General features: G+C 50.5%; 2 protein-coding genes across 2 annotated transcripts; one reads left to right on the top strand and one right to left on the bottom strand.

Moving 5' to 3' along the window:
• Positions 1 to 48: 48 nt before the first annotated feature.
• TCF19 (transcription factor 19) lies at positions 49 to 3,870 on the top strand. Its single transcript, XM_003422464.4, has 3 exons — positions 49 to 1,328; positions 2,407 to 2,971; positions 3,515 to 3,870. The coding sequence occupies exons 1-3, from the start codon at positions 1,100 to 1,102 to the stop codon at positions 3,747 to 3,749; spliced, it is 1,029 nt and encodes a 342-aa protein (XP_003422512.1). The 5' UTR covers positions 49 to 1,099; the 3' UTR covers positions 3,750 to 3,870.
• Positions 3,871 to 5,870: 2,000 nt separating this feature from the next.
• On the bottom strand, positions 5,871 to 11,033 carry POU5F1 (POU class 5 homeobox 1). Its single transcript, XM_003422446.3, has 5 exons — positions 10,641 to 11,033; positions 7,228 to 7,348; positions 6,809 to 6,939; positions 6,320 to 6,481; positions 5,871 to 6,137 (listed from the first exon to the last, which is right to left on the bottom strand). The coding sequence occupies exons 1-5, from the start codon at positions 11,031 to 11,033 to the stop codon at positions 5,871 to 5,873; spliced, it is 1,074 nt and encodes a 357-aa protein (XP_003422494.1).
• Positions 11,034 to 19,913: the final 8,880 nt, after the last annotated feature.

Here is a 19,913-nt window from a genome sequence, read left to right on the forward strand (position 1 = left end):
CTGGGTCCAATTACAGTGTTTGAGTATCTCCGCGCCCTGGTGGGTCCTCCCAACTCCGGGAACCCGGGAAAACTTGTGAACCAATCAGAAAAGGTGAAAGGCGGGAGTGCAGGGATACCAGTGCGCTGCCCAATGGGATGAAGCGAGGACAAGAGAGCTGCCCAATCAAAGGCATCAGGGGGCGGGCCCCCTCTGCGCGAACTGGAGACCCGGGAATTCCGAAGGAGGGGTCGCGTCAGCCCGCGCACAGAGGCCCGGCCCCTCCTGGCTTGGGCGCCCTCGCTGTCAAACATCTGCGGGAGCGCGGGTCCGGGCCAAGGAGCCCGAGGGGTCCTGGGGCCTCCGCACAGACCGACACTGTCTGGAAAGGAGACCACTCCAAGATGTCACTGCGTGGGTAGATCCGAAACCGGGCTGGGACCCGGAGGGAAAGGGCTGAATTAGTCTTGCGTGATTGCGGGGAGCTCCATCCGCTGTTTTCATCCCACCCAGGGAAACCGGGAAGCAGGGGTTTAGATCTGCTTTGGTGAAGAACTTGGGGGACTTCTCGGGGGGTGACTGTGGATTCGCTTCCCACAGGGTTCCAAACTAAATAGTTCCGAGTGAGGATTAACCAGAAAAGCGGGATGCGGGCGAGCAGAAGGGGTACTCCATTTGGCTAAGCAGGTTTGACAGGAAGCTGCTTTTTTCAAATTACACTGAGGTGATGCGCTCTATTGCACAGAAGCAAGCCCCCACTCCCTCCAGTTGGCATTTGCCCAAAAGCTGCCTAAGGTATCATTGCTTTGCACAGATTGGAGACGTTCCGATTATTTTGCGGCCTGAGGATCCGGCTCAACTGAGGTGCCATAGGGCGTGTTCCTGTTTTGTCACTGCACCAAGGACCTTCCCCGAATTTTCCAGTTGCAAAGCTGCTGGACAGCCAATTTTGCTTTGCATGCCTAGGCTGCTTGTCCCCTGAAATTCCCCTACTCAGGGAGTGTGCTCCAGGTTGAGTATCACACTCGGAAGAGAACTTGGACCAGCCATACACGACCCAGGACCGGCATAAAGTGATGGATTCCTGAAGTGGAAGGCGTGGTGCAAAGAAGCACCGCCCATGCTGCCTTGCTTCCAGCTGCTGCGCATAGGAGGCAGCGATCTCTACACCTTCCACCCTCCCACCGGGGCTGGCTGCACCTATCGCTTGGGCCGCAGGGCCGACCTGTGTGATGTGGCTCTGCGGCCCCAGCGGGAGCCCGGCCTCATCTCCGGGGTTCATGCCGAGCTCCACGCTGAGCGCAAGGGTGATGACTGGAGGGTCAGTCTGGAGGACCACAGCAGCCAAGGTGAGCAGTGAGCAGGGCGGCATTGCCCCTGAAGGGTTGCAGATCCAGGCTTTTGACTAAGGGGCTCCATGGGGGCTCTGCCTGCCTCCAAAATCCTTGTCTGGTTGGATAGAGCTGTGGTCCAGATCATTTTCCCCCCAAAGGGGTGGTGTCAGAAGCTGTCTGTAGGGCTGACCCTTGATGGTCCTCTTTAGCTCATACAAGGGGCTGGGAAGTAGATCCGGTGCCTGGGACATCATCAGGGGGTATGTCTGTGGCCATTGGGGGCCAGACTCAGACTGGACCGTTTCCAGGTTTGTTGAGGCACCTGTTTCCATCTTAAGTAGTTGCATTAAATCACAATTTAATAATGGGAGTGTATCTTTTTCTCCCTGACTCAAAGGTAGTTATAGTCTCAGCCTCAGAGGGCCCGGGTTCCCGCCCCAGTTCTGCCACTGGCTCCTGGTGAAACCTCAGGCCTGTCACGTCACCTCTCTGGGTCTTAGTTTCCTCTTAGATAAAACTAAATAGTAAGGCTTAGTGGGTCTGCTTTGGTAGTTGTAAGGATTAGATAATTATTGTAGCTAACACTCATTTAAGACTTCCTGTTTGAACCAGACACTGTTTTAAGTGCATTGAGTGTAGGGGGGCATTAATATCCCCATTTTACAGATGGGGAAAATAAGGCACAAAGAGGTTAAGAAACTTGTCCAAGAGCACAGAGTTGGTAAGTGGTGGAGCCAAGATTTGAACCCAAACAGCCTGGCTCCAGAGCTATGCTGAGATAATAACTGTACTTTGAATTGGAGCTGGGTGAGAGAGCTTCCACTGAGATGGAGGCATGGACCTCAGAGAGAGGAAAGGAATCAGCGTGGAGAGCACAATAAAAAAAAACTTGTTCCCAGCTCACAAGCTGCTTACTATCTGGTGTCACCACCTGAGGGGCTTAAAATATGAGGGAGGGAAGAAGGACAACAGCATGTCATATTCCTCCTGATGGGCCCCAGAAAATCGAACAGGTCTAAATTTCTCCACTCCTGACTCTGGTCCTTTCTTTTTTGTCACTGTCTGTATCTGTCTGGTGCCCCAACATCAACAGGGACCTTAGTCAATAATGTCCGACTCCCAAAGGGTCACAGGCTGGAGCTGAGTGATGGTGACCTCCTAACCTTTGGCCCTGAAGGGACCCCAGGAACCAGCCCCTCCGAGTTCTACTTCATGTTCCAACAAGTTCGAGTCAAACCTCAGGACTTTGCGGCCATTACCATCCCACTGTCTCAGGGAGAAGCAGGGTCCGGGGGTGGTTTCCAGCCGATGCTGCCCTCTCAGGGGGCTCCACAGCGGCCCCTCAGCACCCTCTCCCTTGCCCCAAAGGCTACACTGATCCTCAACTCCATCGGCAGCCTCAGCAAACTCCAGCCCCAGCCTCTCACCTTCTCCCGGGGTGGGGGTGGGCCCCAGAGCCTACCCCTTCCCACTCCCCCTGGGGAAGTGGGGACCACTCCTTCTGCCCGAACCCCAGCCCCCAGAAACCGGAGGAAATCAGCTCACCGAGTGTTGGCAGAACTGGACGATGATGAGAAAGGGCCTGAGAGCCCCCCGCCAGTCCTCATGGAGCCCAGGAAGAAACTGCGAGGAGAGAAAACCCCACCGACACCCGTCGGGTAAGTGGAGAGGCCTTCCGATCATGTCTGCCTTCCAGCAATATTTCACTGCTTTCTAATTCTGTTTCAGAACCCCAGGCCCTGAAGAGGCCTTCTGCTTGGGGGTGGGGATGGGAGGTAGTGGGCAGAGGTGGAATTGATGTTGGAATGGCAAGACCTGGGTTAGCTCTGCTGACAGAAACAATATATATACAGGACACAGCAAGAGTTAGGTGGGATGGGGGCAGTGGTTTTAAAATAGATCAGCACAGAATTCCTACTTTTACATTCAGACATCTTCAACCCCACTCTTCTAGTGCCTAAGGATGGGACATTTCCAGGCTCACCCCACACATTTTCAGGGACTGTTTCTAGATCCACCCTACAGATTTTGAGGACCGTTTACAGGCTCACATTACAGATGTCTTACCAAGAGTTTATCTAGATTCACACTACAAGCCTCCAAGGAGTTTCCAGGTTCACCCTGCAGTTACCCAGATTTCAAGGCTTCTCCTACAGTTTTCCAGTGACCCTCGTTTTTGTGTCTTCCCCTCAACTTCCTAGAAACCGTCGTGGGCGTCCTCGGAAGCACCCAGTGAGCGCCCCCATGGCCCCCCCTGCAGTTGGGGGCGGGGAACCCTGTGCAGCTCCCCGCTGCTGCCTGCCCCAAGAAGAGACAGTGGCCTGGGTTCAGTGTGATGGTTGTGACACCTGGTTCCATGTGGCCTGTGTTGGCTGCAGCATCCAGGCAGCCAGGGAGGCAGACTTCCGATGCCCAGGATGCGGTGTTGGCATCTAGGCCTAAGGCCCAACAGAGAGGACAGAGCTGGGGCCTCCAGGCCAGGGGCATTAACAGCAAGGTGCACATGGATCCTAAGAGATGCCCCCTTCTTCCCTTCCCTCCCCAGGAGGGAATGATGCCAGGGAAGAGCCCATTGCCATGGATACTGAATTCAGGGACTGGAGCAGGCGCTCATGGCCAAAGGTGACAGAAGAGATGTTTCCTGCCAAAGATACTGCCTCTAAGAAGTTGTAGCCAGTGGATTGCAAATTCCCATTGACAGGTGGTAGAGCTTCTTGCCATGGACACCAGAAAGTCTGGGACCACAGCATCCATCAATTGCAAAGGCCATGCCTGGGAAGATATCATAAGCCCCAGTATTGGACAAGTGGGTTTCTTGGTGTCCTTTGATGGTATCACCTAGAGGATTCCGGGAAAACCTAGGACCTGGCCCCCAAATTGCCCTGTACTGTGGCTAGTCCTACCTCTGGCCATGATCATCATAACCTAACTTTTCAGATCTTTTGGACTTTCTGCTTCTATTTCCAAATAAAAAAACAAGCAATTTCATTCATGTCTGGCTCTTTTAAACCACTGCCATTAAAATAAGGTAGTTGGGATTTGGTTAATTTCATGAAGACGGCAAAACTTTTACTGCCTTCACCAGCACCACCAGGAAAAGAGAAAGCCTAGTGCACAAACTAAATGCTGACCTGCTTTAGTGTAGATCAACCACCTCCTAACTCACATACAGTCCTTGTGATTTTCTTTGGTGTGCCTCACACCAAGACAAGAGCTTGTCACAGTTTTCTAGTTTCCTTTACAAAACAAAAACTTTACATGTAGTTGATTCCAACTCGTGGCAACCTGTGTTAGAGTATAACTCCTCTGTAGGGTTTTCTTGGCTGTACTCTTTATGCTAGTAGATTGCCAGGCCTTTCTTCTGTGGTGCTGCTGGGTAGGTTCAGATCACCAACCTTTGGGCTAGTAGAGCAAAAACACTTTGTACCACCCAGGGACCTATAGTTCCTATTAAGGAAACCTTGATTATTTTGCAACCTGCACGTCTTTCTCCCTACTTCTGTCTCTGCTTAGACTTAACAACCCAAGGTTTTCACTGAGGAGTCAGCTCCAGGAAAAGGGCACCCAACAGCTAGTGACAAAGTCAGACCTTAACACTAAGGTTTAGGCAAGTCACTGACAGGACAGGCAAAAACTAAGTGGAAACCAAATGAACCCTTGTATCAAGAAAGCACAAAGTGGAGTTTCTGGTTGGGTTGATCAGCAGAAATGACCACCTAGACCTGGTATCTTAGTACCGTACAAAGCCACTGAGGACCTAGGTACAAAGACAAAAAAAAAGCCAGTTCCTAATAGGCAATGAGGATACATGGTGACTGTATCTGTTCAACTCATTCTCCTAAGAACCCGTGTCACAGGCTCCCAAAAACCAGCTTATGCCTAGAAGGCTCTCTAGCAATAAACTTGGGTTGTAACTGGGTTCTAATCCTAACTTTCCCTCTGTGACCTTGAGCAGTTTGAATGGCACTTTGGTTTCCGGGTCTATTTGCATATGAAAACAGCTAATATTTAGCATTGGGTATCCCCATGCCCTGGAGCCCTAGTGGCACATTGATTAAGAGCATGCAGTGATTAAGAGCCCGGTGGCTGCTGACCTTTGGCTGTTAACCAAAAGATCGTCAATTTGAATCCACCAGCTGCTCCTTGGAAACTCTATGGGGTAGTTCTACGGGCCGCTATGAGTTAGAATAGACTTGATGGCAACAAGTTTGAGTTTTTTTGTTTGTTTGTTTTTATCCCCATGTCCACACTCTCTTCAGCAACCAAAGTATAATAAACCAAAGACAGAAGTATCTAATATCTACTGTGACCCAGGTTTATTTAAGAACAAAGTGATGAGTGATGTGGGGATTAAAATCAAGAGCATCATTGAACTTTACCTTCCCTCCAATCAGTTATACCCCCAAATCTCCTGCCCCCACTGTTTGTGCTCCCAATTCCTCCCTTCCTTAGTGAAGAACTTAACCCCAAAAGCCCTGGTATAATGTCCAGGGTCCTATTTCCCCAGCTTCCCCCCTTTCCTCTGTCCCCCCATTCCTGGGAAGAAGGACAGGCACCTCAGTTTGAATGCATGGGAGAGCCCAAAGAGGTGACCTGGACAGAGGGGAAGGCTTCCCCCTCAGAGAAAGGAACTGAGGAGTACAGAGTAGTGAAGTGAGGGCCCCCATAGCCTGGGGTACCAAAATGGGGCCCTGGTGCCAGAGGAAAAGACACTGGTCCCCCTGGAAAAGGAGACCCAGCAGCTTCAAAATCCTCTCGCTGGGAGTAGTCACCGCTTGATCGTTTGCCCTTCTGGCGCCGGTTACAGAACCACACTCGGACCACCTGGTGGTGGACAGAGGGGAGAGTGACATTAGATCATGATCTCCAGGAGGGTGGGCCTGGCTTTTTGCTTGGTCATTATATCTAAAGCCAACAGGGTGGTTGAAGGGCAGGAGCCAGAGCTAGGGAAGAAAGGGTGAGTGGGGACAAGTAGGATGTGGAGCCGACAGGGGTGGGGCACTCACGTCTTTCTCAAGCCCCAGCTGCTGGGCAATGTGGCCTATCTGCTGCAGCGAGGGTTTTGGGCACTGCAGGAACAGGTTCTCCAGGCTGCCTCTCACTCGGTTCTCAATGCTAGTCCGCTTTCTCTTTCGGGCCTGCTGCAGGAGGTTCTCCGTTTTGCATATCTGGGCAGGTAGAGAGGAGAGGGGGTGACAAGGGAGGTGAGAGGACCAGCCTCGGACCATGAGCAACAGCATCAATGGGCCAGTGACTGGAGGGCTAAGGAGGCACTGACTGGATGAGTCAGCAGAGCCAAGAAGCATGACAAGGAAGCATCTAGAAGGGTGGGTTTAGACCAATGGCTGCAGACCTTCTCCCAGCAGGACTGAAGAATTTACACCCCATTCCACTGAGAACTGCTGCCTCGATAAAGGGAGAGCTGCAAGCAAGGAATGGAAACTCTGCAAATGGGACTGAGAGGGCAGGTCCCCGTGTATCCCTCCTGCCCTTACCTCCTGGAGGTTTTCATTGTTGTCCGCTTCCTCCACCCACTTCTGTAGCAGGGGCCGCAGCTTACACATGTTCTTGAAACTGAGCTGCAGAGCCTCAAAACGGCAGATGGTCGTTTGGCTAAACACCTTCCCTGGGGGAAGCCAATTGAAAAAGGCAAGATGAGGCAGCATCTAGAGTCCTGAAGACTCTGAAACCCAGGCTTCAACCTTCTTTTGGTCCTCACAAGATGTCCCACACTAGGGTCCCACCACTCTAAGCCCAAGTATCTTCTCCCACCTCCTCTCCCTTCATGGTTGGAGGTAAAACCCTGCTCCTGAAACACCCCGCTGTCTGGATCCCTTGAGGGAAGGAAAAGCCCAAGTTCAGGGATGTTCGGGGGTAGGGGGTGGCCCCTGTAGAACATGCGGAGCTGACTCACCAAAGAGAACCCCTAGGGTGAGCCCCACATCGGCCTGGGTATACCCCAGAGTGATCCTCTTTTGTTTTAAGAGTTTAGCAAATTGTTCAAGGTCTTTCTGTCGAGTTTTGATGTCCTGGGACTGCAGTTTAAAAAAGAAAAAAGCAGAGGACTCATAAGAATATAAACACACAAGTTACCTACCTCTCCTCCCCATTTTCCTTCACCATACTTTTTGACTACGGCCCCAAAGAATGCATCTGTGGAAGTATCTCTGCCTCCCAGACTGCCCACCTATCATCTACAAGTATCATTGCACTCCAGTACTGCTCACTGATTCATGTATGACAAAAAACAGAAAAAAAATCCATTGCCTTTAAGTTGATTCCCACTCATAGTGACTCTATAGGACAGAATAGAACTGCCCCATAGTTTCCAAGGAGTGCCTGATGGATTCGAACTGCTGACCTTTTTGGTTAGCAGACATAGCTCTTAACCACTACACCACCAGGGTTTAGGGACCCCTCTTCCTCCAGAAATCTGCACATCCAAGTACCCACAGGGGAGCAGACAGGCCTTAGTCTCAGAAACAACACCTGTCAGGTTATAGAGTTCCTGCCTGTCAGCTCACTTAACACAAAGGCCTTTTGACTCAAGTATTGCCCCGATAAAGGAAGTTGAGAACAAAGAACACCATTCCTCTGATAAAACCAAAAACCAAACCTACTGCCAATATATTCTCCCAAGCTTGCTTTCGGAGGTCCCACAAACTATGCCCCAGGCACATATATACACTGCAAAAAGTAATAAGTGTCAGCACAGGTAGGAATAAAGTGCTTTGTATACATCTGGTGCTCAATTAAAAAAATATTTATATCTGATTGTCCCATATTTTTTCTGTATTCTTTTGCAATATAGGAGCATCCTCACCGATTCATTCATTTAGCAGATTTATTGACCACCTTCTATATGCCAGCTGCTACATAAAGTAGACAAATAATTACCCACTATGTCAGGATGTCAGAAACACTATGGAAAAAAGTAAAGCAGGGTAGGGAGTTATGGAAGAAAGTGACCAATTTTAAATAGGATAGCCAGGGGAGGGGATATTTGAGCAAAGCGTTATCTGGAGAATATTTTAGACAGAGAAAGGCCCTGAGGTAGGACTGTACCTGGTGTGTTCGGAGGTGTCAAGGCCAGCACGGCTGGAGCAAGACAAGTAGAAAGCAGAGAAGGTAGGAGCTGATGAGGTCCAAGAGATGAATAGGGCAAAGCCTGTAGGCACTGCAGTACCTTTGGTATTACTCAGTGACATGGGGACCCACTGAAAGGCTTTGAAGAGTGAAATGATAGCCTCCTACATTTTAAATTGGTCATTCAGTTGATATATTGGCAATACATTGTAAGGAGGGGCATGGGTGGAGCTAGGGAGACTACCGTAATCAGGCAGGGATGATGGCGGCTGGGAGAAGTAATTGATTCAGGATGTATTTCAGAGCTAAAGACAGCAGTGCTTCCGAAGGATTGGAAAGTAATATAGGATGACTGGTTCGGGCCTTGAGCAACTCTGATGGGGCGGTGAAGTTCAGGAAGCCATTTGGTTAAAGATGGGAAATGTAGTAGTCATCCACGTATAAATGGCATTTAAAGCCTTGAGGGTAGATGAGAGGAAAGAAGGGTAGAGAAAGCAGAGTTTGGAGGACTGAGCCCCAGGGCACTCCAAGGAGACAGTAGAAGCAGCTACCAAGAAACCAAGTCTATGTGTGGCCCTGGAGGCCTTAAGGGAAGTATTTCAAGAGTGATCAACCATATTAAATTCAAATAAGTTTTCATTTCCATTCTTAGTGCCTGATCAACTCAATCCTATAAAGGCCCTCAAGCTCTCCCCTTCTCAGCTTCTCCAAATCCTATTTTAGGGTTATGTAATAAGCTATACCCCAGTTCAATTTCTTGCTTCACTACTTAGCCACTAAGACCCGTGAAATAAGCTAATAATACCTCCCTAGGAGATTTTGTGAAGCTTAATGAGATAATGATGTATAAACTGGGTACACAGCCAGGCACTTAGGAAGTGGCCCACAATTGGCAGCCATTATTATTCAAGGCTCAGCAGTCACCTCCTGCAAAGAGTCTGGGGCTACTACGTCGCGGCTGAAACCACTCTCACACCTCCTTCTGCGGGGCCTAAAAGCTTAGTACTTGATCTCTAATTGCTTACACTTGTCTCTGGAAGCCTGGAAGACACATCTTTAATAGCCCCACCAGGGCTGAACATGTAAAGTCTTCAATCCCTCAGCAAACCCTATATTTAGGAATGGCCTGTAGATGACATCTTCCACCACCTTTTTCTTTCTTATTCCCAACTTACGAAATTAAGGCTAAATTGATTAAAATCAAGTATTTTCAGCTGTTTACAAGGAGCTGCCAGGGTGTGCACTTTGCATAATGATGTCTCACTCTCCTCCAAGGCAGAGGTAGTTTTGTTTGATTCCGACTCACAGCGACCCTATAGGACAAAGTAGAGCTGCCCCATAAGGTTTCTTAGGCTGTAATCTTTACCGGAGCAGATCGCCAGGTCTTTTCACCCTCGGAGCTGCTGGTGGGTTCAAACCGCAGATCTTTCCGTTAGCAGCTGAACTCTTAACCACTGCACCACCAGGGCTCCTCAGCAGAGATAAAACCAAACCCAGGGCCATTGAGTCAACGCCGACTCGTCGCGACCCTAGAGGACAGCGTAAAACTGCCCCAAAGAGTTTCCAAGGAGTGCCTGGTGGATTTGAACTGCCGACCTTTTGGTTAGCAGCCATAGCACTTAACCACTACACCACCAGGGTTTTCATAAGGGACCCTAAATTTGACATGGGGTAAACAAAACTCAGCAGTCCAGAAAGGCCAAACAAGAGCTATCAGAAACCAGTCACACCCTAGACCTTCAGGAACAATTAGTCTAGGATAAGAACGTTGGTTTTTATCCTCAGGCTACACTTAACCCTAAGGCCACAGATCCTGGGACTGATAAGATCAAATTTTCAAGAAGGGTTAAGGGTGGGGAAAATGAGCTCAAACCCCAACCACCGCCCAGGGCTGGACTAGTAATGAGCGGTCTGACCCTAGTCAGGCCTAGGAAATGTTAAGAGGCCTTATTGTCAAGGGCCCGCTCCGGAGCTAGGCCCACTCTGTGCTCGCTTCCGACTTCCCTAGGCCGCCGCGGGCCTCGCTTGCGGTTATCTCTCCGAATTCCGGTTTCTACTCCCCACCTTGACCATGCCTCTCTGGACTGCCCAAAGCAGCCACACATCGCTCTGCCTGGGGTGGTCTGCTCCTGCCTGCTCCCCTCTTGGGTTCTAGGCCTAGGCAGCTGTAGGCGACAGCCTCCTGCTCCTGTTGCCGCCCCTGCCAGCCCCAGCTACTTCTCCCCTTTGCAGATCACTCGCCTCCTCGAAGTTCTCATCCATCTTCTCCTTCTCCAGCTTCACGGCACCAGGGGGGCCAGTGCAGGGCTCGGGAGAGGCCCCCTCGGAGTTGCTCTCAACCCCGGCCCCTGGGTCGCCCTCGGGTTGAGGGGTCTCCGGGCCGCCTTGGGGCAGCCCCACGCCAACCTGAGGTCCACAGTAGGCCATGCCCCCACAGAACTCGTACGGCGGAGGGCACGGGGGAATGCCCCACATCTCAGCGCCCGGCCCAACCCCCGGCCCGATACCTGGCCCACCTGGGGAGCCTTGGAAGCTCAGCCAGGTGCGAGGGTCAGCCCAGCTCGGCTCCGGCCCTTCGCCCCCACCGCCCGGTGGGGGCGAGAAGGCAAAGTCGGCAGCCAGGTGTCCCGCCATGGGGTAGGAAGGCGCCCCAAGCCGGGGGCCTGGTGAAAGGAGGGATCTCTGAGGGACTGCTCAAAATCTCTCTCCCTCCCCAATCCCACCCACCAGCCTTGACCTCTGGCCCCGCCCCCTGGATGGGTGGGGGAGAGGGCGGTGGGGGTGGGAGAAACTGAGGCGAAGGGTGTTTGCCTGTTGCAGTGGTGTTTGTGGAACAGAAACAAGGAGATTGCACTGGGCGCACCTCCAGATTCCAGGGCCCTCGGTGCAGGCCCTACATAGGGACGTTCACTTCGGACTCTCAGCAGACTAGCCTGGCCATGCACACATCAGGCCTGAGATCTCTTTGACACTCCACTTCTTCATAAACCCTGGTGCCTGACCCTCTTCACACTCCTGGCACCATCCCTTACTGAAGCCCAGCCACCGCCTCAGCTCCATAAACATTTACTGAACCTGGATGTGCCAAGTACTGTTGGGATTACCTTCCTTTTATTAATAGCCACAGATATGCTCACCAGCTGCCCGCTGGCAGAGATTACCCAATAAGCAAGGTACACACAGGCTTACCTGTGTTTATTTACTAATCTGTAGTGCACAGTTTCATATGAATTTACCACATCTTGGAAATCCATGTGAAACTATGCTACAGATTAGTAAATAAACACAGTTAAGCCCATGAGTACCTTGCTTACTGTAAGATGGTGCAGTACTGTGCTTAACTGGTTAATTTCCCCTGTGGGCCCCATGCCCCCAACTAGAAACCCAGGCGTTTCCACCTACCTTACTTGCCAGAGCCAGGTACCCCACAGCTTCAAATCCCTGGCACCTATTTGCCCAGCCTGCTAAACTCCAACCCCATCAATAGGAGCAGATTGACACACCTCTGATTCTCCGCCAAGGGCCCTACTTCATCCCCCACCTCCAATCCCCAGTCTTCTGATCCCAGAGTCTCTTCACCTACAAACTCTGGGACGGATCCCCACTTCTCCTTCTTAGGACAAGAATTTGGGCTGACTGGGTCTGAGTTTTCCAATCTTGCTCCTGACAGAGGGACCAGACACTCCCTCACACAGGACCCCCCATGGTGGGACCCGCACATCAGGGTCCTTGCCGCCTGTCTTCAAGTACCCAAGGATCTAATACTGTAGGCCCTGTTCTCCCTCCCCCACTTCCCTATACCAGGCCTCCAGCCCTAGGCCCTGGGTGGGGAAAGTCAAGGTGGGAGGGGGAAAGAGAAAATATCTGACTTCAGGTTCAAAGCGGCCTGGGAGGGACGGGGGAAGGGGGCAGGACAATGGCCTAGGCTGGACAATCCCAGTCCCCAGAGGGGGCAGCTCTAACCCTAAACAAGTGCTCAACCCTTGAATGGGCCTGGATGGCTCCCCTGGGGACAGCTTCCTGCTCCCCCCCAGCCCTCCAGCCCTCCAGCCCCAACCCCCTCACACAGAATCCTCCTCAGAGTGGCTAAAAGGAGCTCCAGCAACCCCCCCTCCCCAGTCCCTCTCAAAGACTGCACCTCCTCAGACAGGCTCCAAGGGCCCCCACCGGGACCCAGGTATCCCGCTCCCCCTTTCTCTGGAGGACTTAGGCGTCTGGCCTTGCCACCCACCCCACTCCCGCGCCCAGGCCACAGGATGAACTTTGTTTTGGGGGGCTGACAGAAGAGGTGCTGAGGAGATAGGGAGCAATTTGTGGTGGGGATGTGGGAAGCCTGTCCTAAGCTCTCCCTCAGGGTCTATTTTTTTGGGACCTGGCCTAGTGTTCTGAGGGCTCAAACTGCTGGCCTAGTTGGTGCTTGACGCAGTTCGCAAAAGAATAGCCCTCCCTGTGCCTGCCTGCTAGGGATGATGTTTGTCTGTCTGCTCCTAAAACCTGCCCTAAGTGGAGGCCCTGGGGTGAATTAGGGGCTCTGGGAAGATACCGGACCGGAGCTCCCCACAGCTTGGAAGATGGAAGCTTCAGCCTGGAGATGCTAACCTCTGCCTGGTTTAAGGCATCTCTTCATTTCCACTCCAGGCTCGGCCCTTTCTAGGGTTGTTTGCTGGGGTCAAGTGGCTCCGTGTCTGCTTCCTAGGGGGCTGGGTGTCCCAGTGGGACCCTTCTGACTGTGGTCAAGGAGTCTGCTGTCTTCATCTGGCTGGTATCAGTAAGTCCTTTGAGTCTGTTTTTTTCCTCTGAGTCTGTACCAAACTGTCTGTGTTCACATGCCAGTCTGTATATACTTTTAGGGCAACTAACTATATGCATGTGTTTCAATACTTTTCACAGGTGTAGGAACATCTAGAAGGGCTGGAGTTGTGTTCACCTCTAAGTCATTCTCTGCCCAAAAAGCAGGTAGATTAAGGGGCCTGGTGGGAGTGGAGAGACTTGGAACAGGAGGGGCCCTCCCCAGCCAGCTCCTCACTCCACAGGACAGAGCCATCACAGCACTTTTGTCATGCACCTATCTGCTGTCTGCCAAGAAAACGGCCTCCCCGAAGAGGGGGAGGGGCGGGCTCAGGACTTGGCTAAAATCCTAACAAAGCTGCCTCTCAACTCATCACCCTCTAGGCTTTTGAAAACCCTTCACTCCAGCTGCCCCTGTCTTCCCAGAGACTCACCTTCCCAACTTTCCCATTCAAAATCTCCCTCTTCTTTTTCAGATTACAATATGTAGTTTCTCTAAGTGGTATGTTTCTGGCTTGGGCAAGAGGCTCATTCTAGAGGGAGAGCCAGAGGAGGGGTGGGTTCCTGAGTCCTTAGCTGCTTGTGGCCAGATATTCGAGCTAGGTCAGCCTAGCGCAAGCCTGGAGAGTAACCTGGAACCTTAAAGGTCAGCTAAACTTGTCTGGAGGCCTAGCCAGCTCTTCCTGGGGGGGTTAAGGCCCACAGGAGGCTGAGACAGACTCTCCTCCCCCACCCACCTGCCTGTTAGCCCTAAAGGGTAGATGGCTTCAATTCTGCCAAGGTCCCCTCTCCCCAGAATCTGCCCAGTCTGTCTTGGGCCGGGAGGAGACTGGAAACAAGGCTGAGTCATCAGACCTGGCTCCTTGATTCTCTTGAGTCCTGGAGAGTCATTGAGAAACCTCAAGTCCAAGAACTCTCCACATACGTCTTTATTCCAACAATGTCAAGGTGCTGCACAGACAAATATAAGTGTTCGGAGCCCTGGTGGCACAGCAGTTAAGAGCTATGACTGCTAAACAAAAAGTTAGTAGCTCTAATCCACCAGGCACTCCTTGGAAACCCTATGAGGCAGTTCTACTCTGTCCTATAAGGTCACTATGAGTCGGAACCAACTCTACGGCGATGGGGTTTTTTGGCTTGGTTGTAAAACACTGCCGGCAGGCCCAGGGAGGGCAGATGAGGCTCACCTCTCCCCCAGGTGTGGCTGGCCAGCCTCACTGTAAGAAGTAACGGTGGTCTTGCTGCTGTCAGCCCAGCCATCCCCCTCTGGGGTGGGGGTGTTGCTTGTTTAGGCAAACCAGTTGGAAGGGCTTAGGTGGGGACCAATGGAGATGTTCTCTAGACCACTGTCTTAATTTTATCTAGTGCTGTTATAATAGAAATCCCACAAGTGGGTGGCTATAACAAACAAATTGATTTTCTGACAGTTTAGAAGCCTAAAAGTCCGAATTCAGGGCACTGTCTCTAGGGGGGAAACCCTGGTGGTGTAGTGGTTAAGTGTTACGGCTGCTAACCAAAGGGACAGCAGTTCGAATCCTCCAGGCGCTCCTTGGAAACTCTATGGGGCAGTTCTACTCTGTCCTATAGGGTCGCTATGAGTCGGAATCGACTTGTTGGCACTGGGGTTTTGGGGGTTTGGCTCTAGGGGAAGGCATTCTCTGCCAACTCTGAGGGAAGTTTCTTCAACTTCTATTTCCTGGTTCCTCGGAGATCTCTGTGTGGCTTGGCATCTCTCTTCCCCTGTCTCTGCTTCTTTAATCTCTTTCATATCTCAGAAGAGATTGACTCAGGATATACCCTACACTAATCCTGCCTCATTAACATAACAAGGACAACCCATTCCCAAAATGGGACTACAACCATAGGCAGAGAGGTTAGGATTTACAACATGTATTTCAGGGTGGGAAACCCTAGTGGCATAGTGGTTAAGTGCCACAGCTGCTAACCAAAGGGTCAGCAGTTCAAATCCACCAGGGGCTCCTTGAAAACTCTATGGGGCAGTTCTATCCTGTCCTATAGGGTTGCTATGAGTCGGAATCGACTCAACAGTACTGGGTTTATTTTAGGGTGACACAATTCAATCCATAATATTCCACCCTTTTTTTTTTTTTTTGGCCTGGAAGATTCATGTCCTTGCCACATGTAGTACACATTCACCCTATCATATCATCCCAAAAGCCTTAAACCAACTCCAAGTCCAAAATCTTCTGAATCCTCTAAATCAAATATGGGTAAGACTTTATTAGGCATATTCCATCCTGGGGCAAAATTCCTCTTCATCTGTGAACATGTGAAATCTAAAATACAAGTTTTCTGCTTCCAAAGTATACTGGTAGAACAGGCATAAGGTAGACATTTCCATTACAAATGGGAGAAATTGGAGAAGAAAAAGAGATCACAGACACCAAACTAAATCTTAAACCCAGCAGAACAAATTACATTAATGCTCTAGGTTTGAAAATAATCCTCTCTTTTTTTTTCTCTGAGACCTTCTGGGCAATGCTCTCCCACCACCCCCTCACCCCCACCCCACCCCACCCCACCCCCCCAACCAGACTCTGAGTGTTGGCCACGCCCTCTAGAGTTTGGGTGGAGACTCCTCCCTCCAAAGCTTCAGCTCTGCCTTTCTGGCCCTCTGGGACTGTAACTCTACTCTCTGGGCTTTAGGCAGACCCATTTTAGTCCATCTGAGTGGCAACCAGACCCCCTCTGTACCATCTATTGCCCCTTGGGCATGACAGCCCTGCCCCATCAGTTTGGGGCAATGGCTCCATGCCCCTGGCACACTTTAACTACAGCCCCACATGCCAGAACATAGTTGGCAAAGATCCAACTCTTTGAAACCTAGGAGGCTGTGGCCTCACCCTTTGAGATCCAGGAAACCATGGTCCCACTCTCTGAAACCAAGAAGGCCCTGCTTCCACTGCTCCTTCCAACAGTTCAGCTGACCTGTAAGCTGCTCCAGGAATGGTCCTTTTCTTTCCTTGGAGGACAACAGTTGTAGCTCCTTTGGACTGTTTCCTGCCTGTAGAATTCCAAGAGGCAGACAGCATTCTTTCCTTTCCTTCTCTTTCTGTCCCCTTCAGTCTAAGCTAATGGATGTTCTGCTGTGGTAGTTGGTTAGATCCATCAGTCACAGGCTTACTCTCTTTAACAAAAGATCGCGTAGCCATGTCCTTGGTGAACATTCTAGGACACATGTCCCTACTATATACAACAGAATTTTCCGATGTCTAAGTTCTCTTTTTATTTTGCACAGTTCATTTTAAGTCAATTCCTTTCCTCTCCCATTTTGCTATAAGCAGCAAGAAGAAACTGAATGGCCCCTTTAAGATCTTGTTTAGAAATCTCATCAGCCAGATATCCAAGTTCATCACTTACAAGTTCTATCTTCTACCAAACATTTGAGGAAAATTCGGACAAGTTCTTTGCCACAGCATAAAAAGCATCTCCCTTCCTTCATTGTCCAATCACATGTCATCTTTTTCTTTTGAAAGCCTCTGCAAAGCACATTTAATGTTCACATTTCTAACAACATTCTGCTGCTGGTGCCATATGTATTCTCTAAGAGAGACTTTCTCTGTAGCTTACCTTACTTCCTTCTGAGCTGTCACCAGAATTGCCTTTGATGTCCATAATTCTATCCACAGTCTTCTCAAGGCAATCTAGCCTTTTTTTTTTTTTTTTTCTCTCATAGTTTAGGGGGCTAGAACTCCAAATTTGAAGTGTAAGCTCTAGGGGAAAACTTTCTTTGTCAGCACTGGAGGAAGGTCCTCAACTCTTCTAAGCTTCTGTTCCTGGGCAATCTCCTTGTGGCTTGGCATCTCTCTTCCTCCATCTCTGGTTGTTTATCCTCTTTCATATCTCGGAAGAGATTGACTCAAGATACACCCTACACTAATCCTACCTTCTTAACATAACAAGGACAACTCCTTTCCAAAACCACAGGTTATGGTTTTCATGCTTGGGAGTTTACAAGAAACACACTCCGTATTTTTGGGGTATACAATACAATCCATAACAACCAGAGTAGGAAACCACTTATTTTGAATCCTGGATTTTGTCAATCTGACGACAAAAGAAAGTGAAGGAAAGGATGGTTGACAAAAGAAGGATTCAGGCCTTGCCCACCTCGGGAGATTACCTCTCTCCACTTCAATTTACACATATTCCACTGCTCATGGAGACTGACCCCACTCTTCTCAACAATTGACCCTCTGACATCCCCACCAGGCCTGCATCCTAATATAGTCTTTCCCCAGACCCAGACACTCTTACCTCTGATAGAGGAGTCAGATCTTTGTTGTAGTCTGTAGGAAGACGAAATGGTAGGGGGTGAAGGTGGTCAAGCTGGGGAAAGTAGTCAGGAATAAGCTAAGAGTTGGTAGACCAGGGTTCTAGGCTCTGACTCTGGCTCTGACTTCTCCAGCTAATGGTACCTCCCCTTCCTGTGCCTCAGAACTGGACTCAATGAATTCTAAATCCAAATCAGCCATAAATTTATGTCCCCATTATCAAGTGCCCTCCCATCTACTTACTTGACATGGGTCTATAGATTTCTCCCTGCATACCTATGAAGAGAAATTGAGATTGGAGGAGTGGGAGGGGAGACACTCAGTGAGATGTTGGCAGAGGCCTTCCTAGCACCCCACCTCCAAGCAGACTTCCTGGGAAATCTGAAGGCTTTCCCTGCAATGTTGATCAAGATATGATGAGGAGTTTGGGAGCCCAGTTTTAATTTGGTTTTCATGCTTGGGAGTTTACAAGAAACACAATCCAGGAGAAGCAGAAGGTAAAACTTCTCACAGAAAAAGAGAGTATGAGTGTGTGTATGTGTGTGTATTTTGGGAGGACGCAACCCAGGCCAAAGGCTACAGAGGGCACAGAGACTCCAATCTATTTCCTCCCCTATTCATATTCTCTCCCTTGCTCCTTTTCTCTAAAATGCTTCTCTGGGGCCTCAGCCTCCCAGAGAGAGATACCAGGTGATTCTTAAGGTCACCTCCAGCTCTAAAATTCTTAGAATTCCTGTTACCCTGAACTTCTTCCACTGCTTCTGGAGGCAGGTGCCTACAACTCCCACAATTCCCGCTGCAGAAGCCAGGACCCCACAGAAGATCCAGGCTGGTGGGTGCATAAAACCCACCGAAGTGTGGGCCACTGACAGAACAGCCCCAGGGCTGGACTCTCACCCTTTCCCCTTTTCCAGGGCCACCCTGGCTGCTCCTCTGAGGTCCTACAGAGACACAGCACTGACCTGGTGCACCTCCAGGTGGGAGAGCCTCTGCTTACCTCAAAGGGGATCTCAGTGGACTGCTGGCTTTGAATGGTCCCACTCCCTGGGGTCAGATGGCCTGAGGCCCCAAGGACTTGGGGTTCAGGGGAAGCTCATCCCTCAACTAGGTTAGCTGGGCTACTGGAGAATAGATGCCAAGGCCCCACCATGTTGGGATGGGCTCCCTTCCAGGTGCTTCGTAAAGGGTCACATGCAAGCCCATGGTGGTGAGGAGCACTCTAGTGTGACAGAGTGGGGTGGTGGCAAAGGAGACCTAGAGACTTTGCTGGAACAGGGGACTCTCTGCATCTGGTCTTGCCAAACTGCCATACATCCTCCACACGAGGCCAGGGCTAATACCAGGCACCTTTCACCCTGCATTCCAGGATGACTGTCAGACACGTTGCCCTGTGTGCCTTTGGGTGTGCACCCTGGGTCAGAACATGAACACCAAGCAGAGACAGGGCTGACAGAGCATGTGTGAAAGAAGGAAAGCAAAATGACCAGGCTGGTAAGGGCGGGAGAGTGGTCATACAAGGACAGAGGGAATGAAATGAGTTTTCTGAGGCTAGCTGAGGAGGCTGCTTTCCATCCCTCCCCCAGGGCCTGTGGCCCCTCCACTTTCCCTCCAATGATCAATCAGCAGCTGTCACATCTTTCAGAGGCTGTGCCCCCACCCCAGCTTCCAGTTACTTCCAGAGAGGGTAGATGCTGCTTAGGTTGGGAAGGATTGCTCCTTTCCCTCCTCCCCATTTGCATTTCTGCTTTTGTTGGAGTTGAAAGATTTAAGTGTGCTGAGAAGGATGTCCTGGCCATCATAGTTGTATTGCCAGTGTCCCCAGCTGCTCTGTTCCCCAGCGACTCACAGACCACCATGGTCTGGATGGTGTATGACCCTGAAATACCAAAGCCCAGAACTCCGAAGTCACAGGAAAGCAAATCAGTGGCCCTTTCCACCTCTACACGCACCACCTCCCAAAACACCTGGAATTCCATTCTCAGCCTGATAAACGTTTCACTCACCAAGACCTATCTTCTCTGTCATGCACTTGTCTAGTGAAGTCATGCTGCAGCCTACCCTTCATCCCCTGCAGCAGCTAGTGGCTCTTGCCTGTGTTCCCAGCATGCCATGTGTGTACAGATACCACACGGTATCCTCCTTAGTTACAGTCTCCACCACACTGAGCCCTCCTGGAAGGCAAGAACCAGGCCCTGTGCTCGGCACAGCATAATGTTTTAATGTCAGATCTAAATGCCTCCTACTGGCTTTATACCCATGGCAAATGTTACTGAGCCTCCCTAAGCCTAGCTTAGGCTACGAAAGAGAAAAGAAGTCACAGCACAGAGAATGGGTTGTTGAGAGAAAAAGAAATGATGGGAAAGGGTTATCTCTCATGGATATCTTGCCTGGGAGAAGATCTCACAAGTTTCCCATGAGAAGGTGAGGCAAC

This window comes from Loxodonta africana, chromosome 1, assembly GCF_030014295.1.
Source record: "Loxodonta africana isolate mLoxAfr1 chromosome 1, mLoxAfr1.hap2, whole genome shotgun sequence".
Lineage (NCBI taxonomy): Eukaryota > Metazoa > Chordata > Mammalia > Proboscidea > Elephantidae > Loxodonta > Loxodonta africana.

Bases quoted from the DNA above. Each gene is read 5' to 3' on its own strand.
- TCF19 (XM_003422464.4), top strand. From the start codon at position 1,100: ATGCTGCCTTGCTTCCAGCTGCTGCGCATAGGAGGCAGCGATCTCTAC. The intron at 1,329-2,406 runs GTGAGCAGTGAG...CAACATCAACAG, and splicing joins GGAGGACCACAGCAGCCAAG to GGACCTTAGTCAATAATGTC. The intron at 2,972-3,514 runs GTAAGTGGAGAG...TCAACTTCCTAG, and splicing joins ACCCCACCGACACCCGTCGG to AAACCGTCGTGGGCGTCCTC.
- POU5F1 (XM_003422446.3), bottom strand. From the start codon at position 11,033: ATGGCGGGACACCTGGCTGCCGACTTTGCCTTCTCGCCCCCACCGGGC. The intron at 7,349-10,640 runs GCGAGTGATCTG...TTTAAACTGCAG, and splicing joins TGGATGAGAACTTCGAGGAG to TCCCAGGACATCAAAACTCG. The intron at 6,482-6,808 runs GTAAGGGCAGGA...CTACCTGCCCAG, and splicing joins ACAATGAAAACCTCCAGGAG to ATATGCAAAACGGAGAACCT.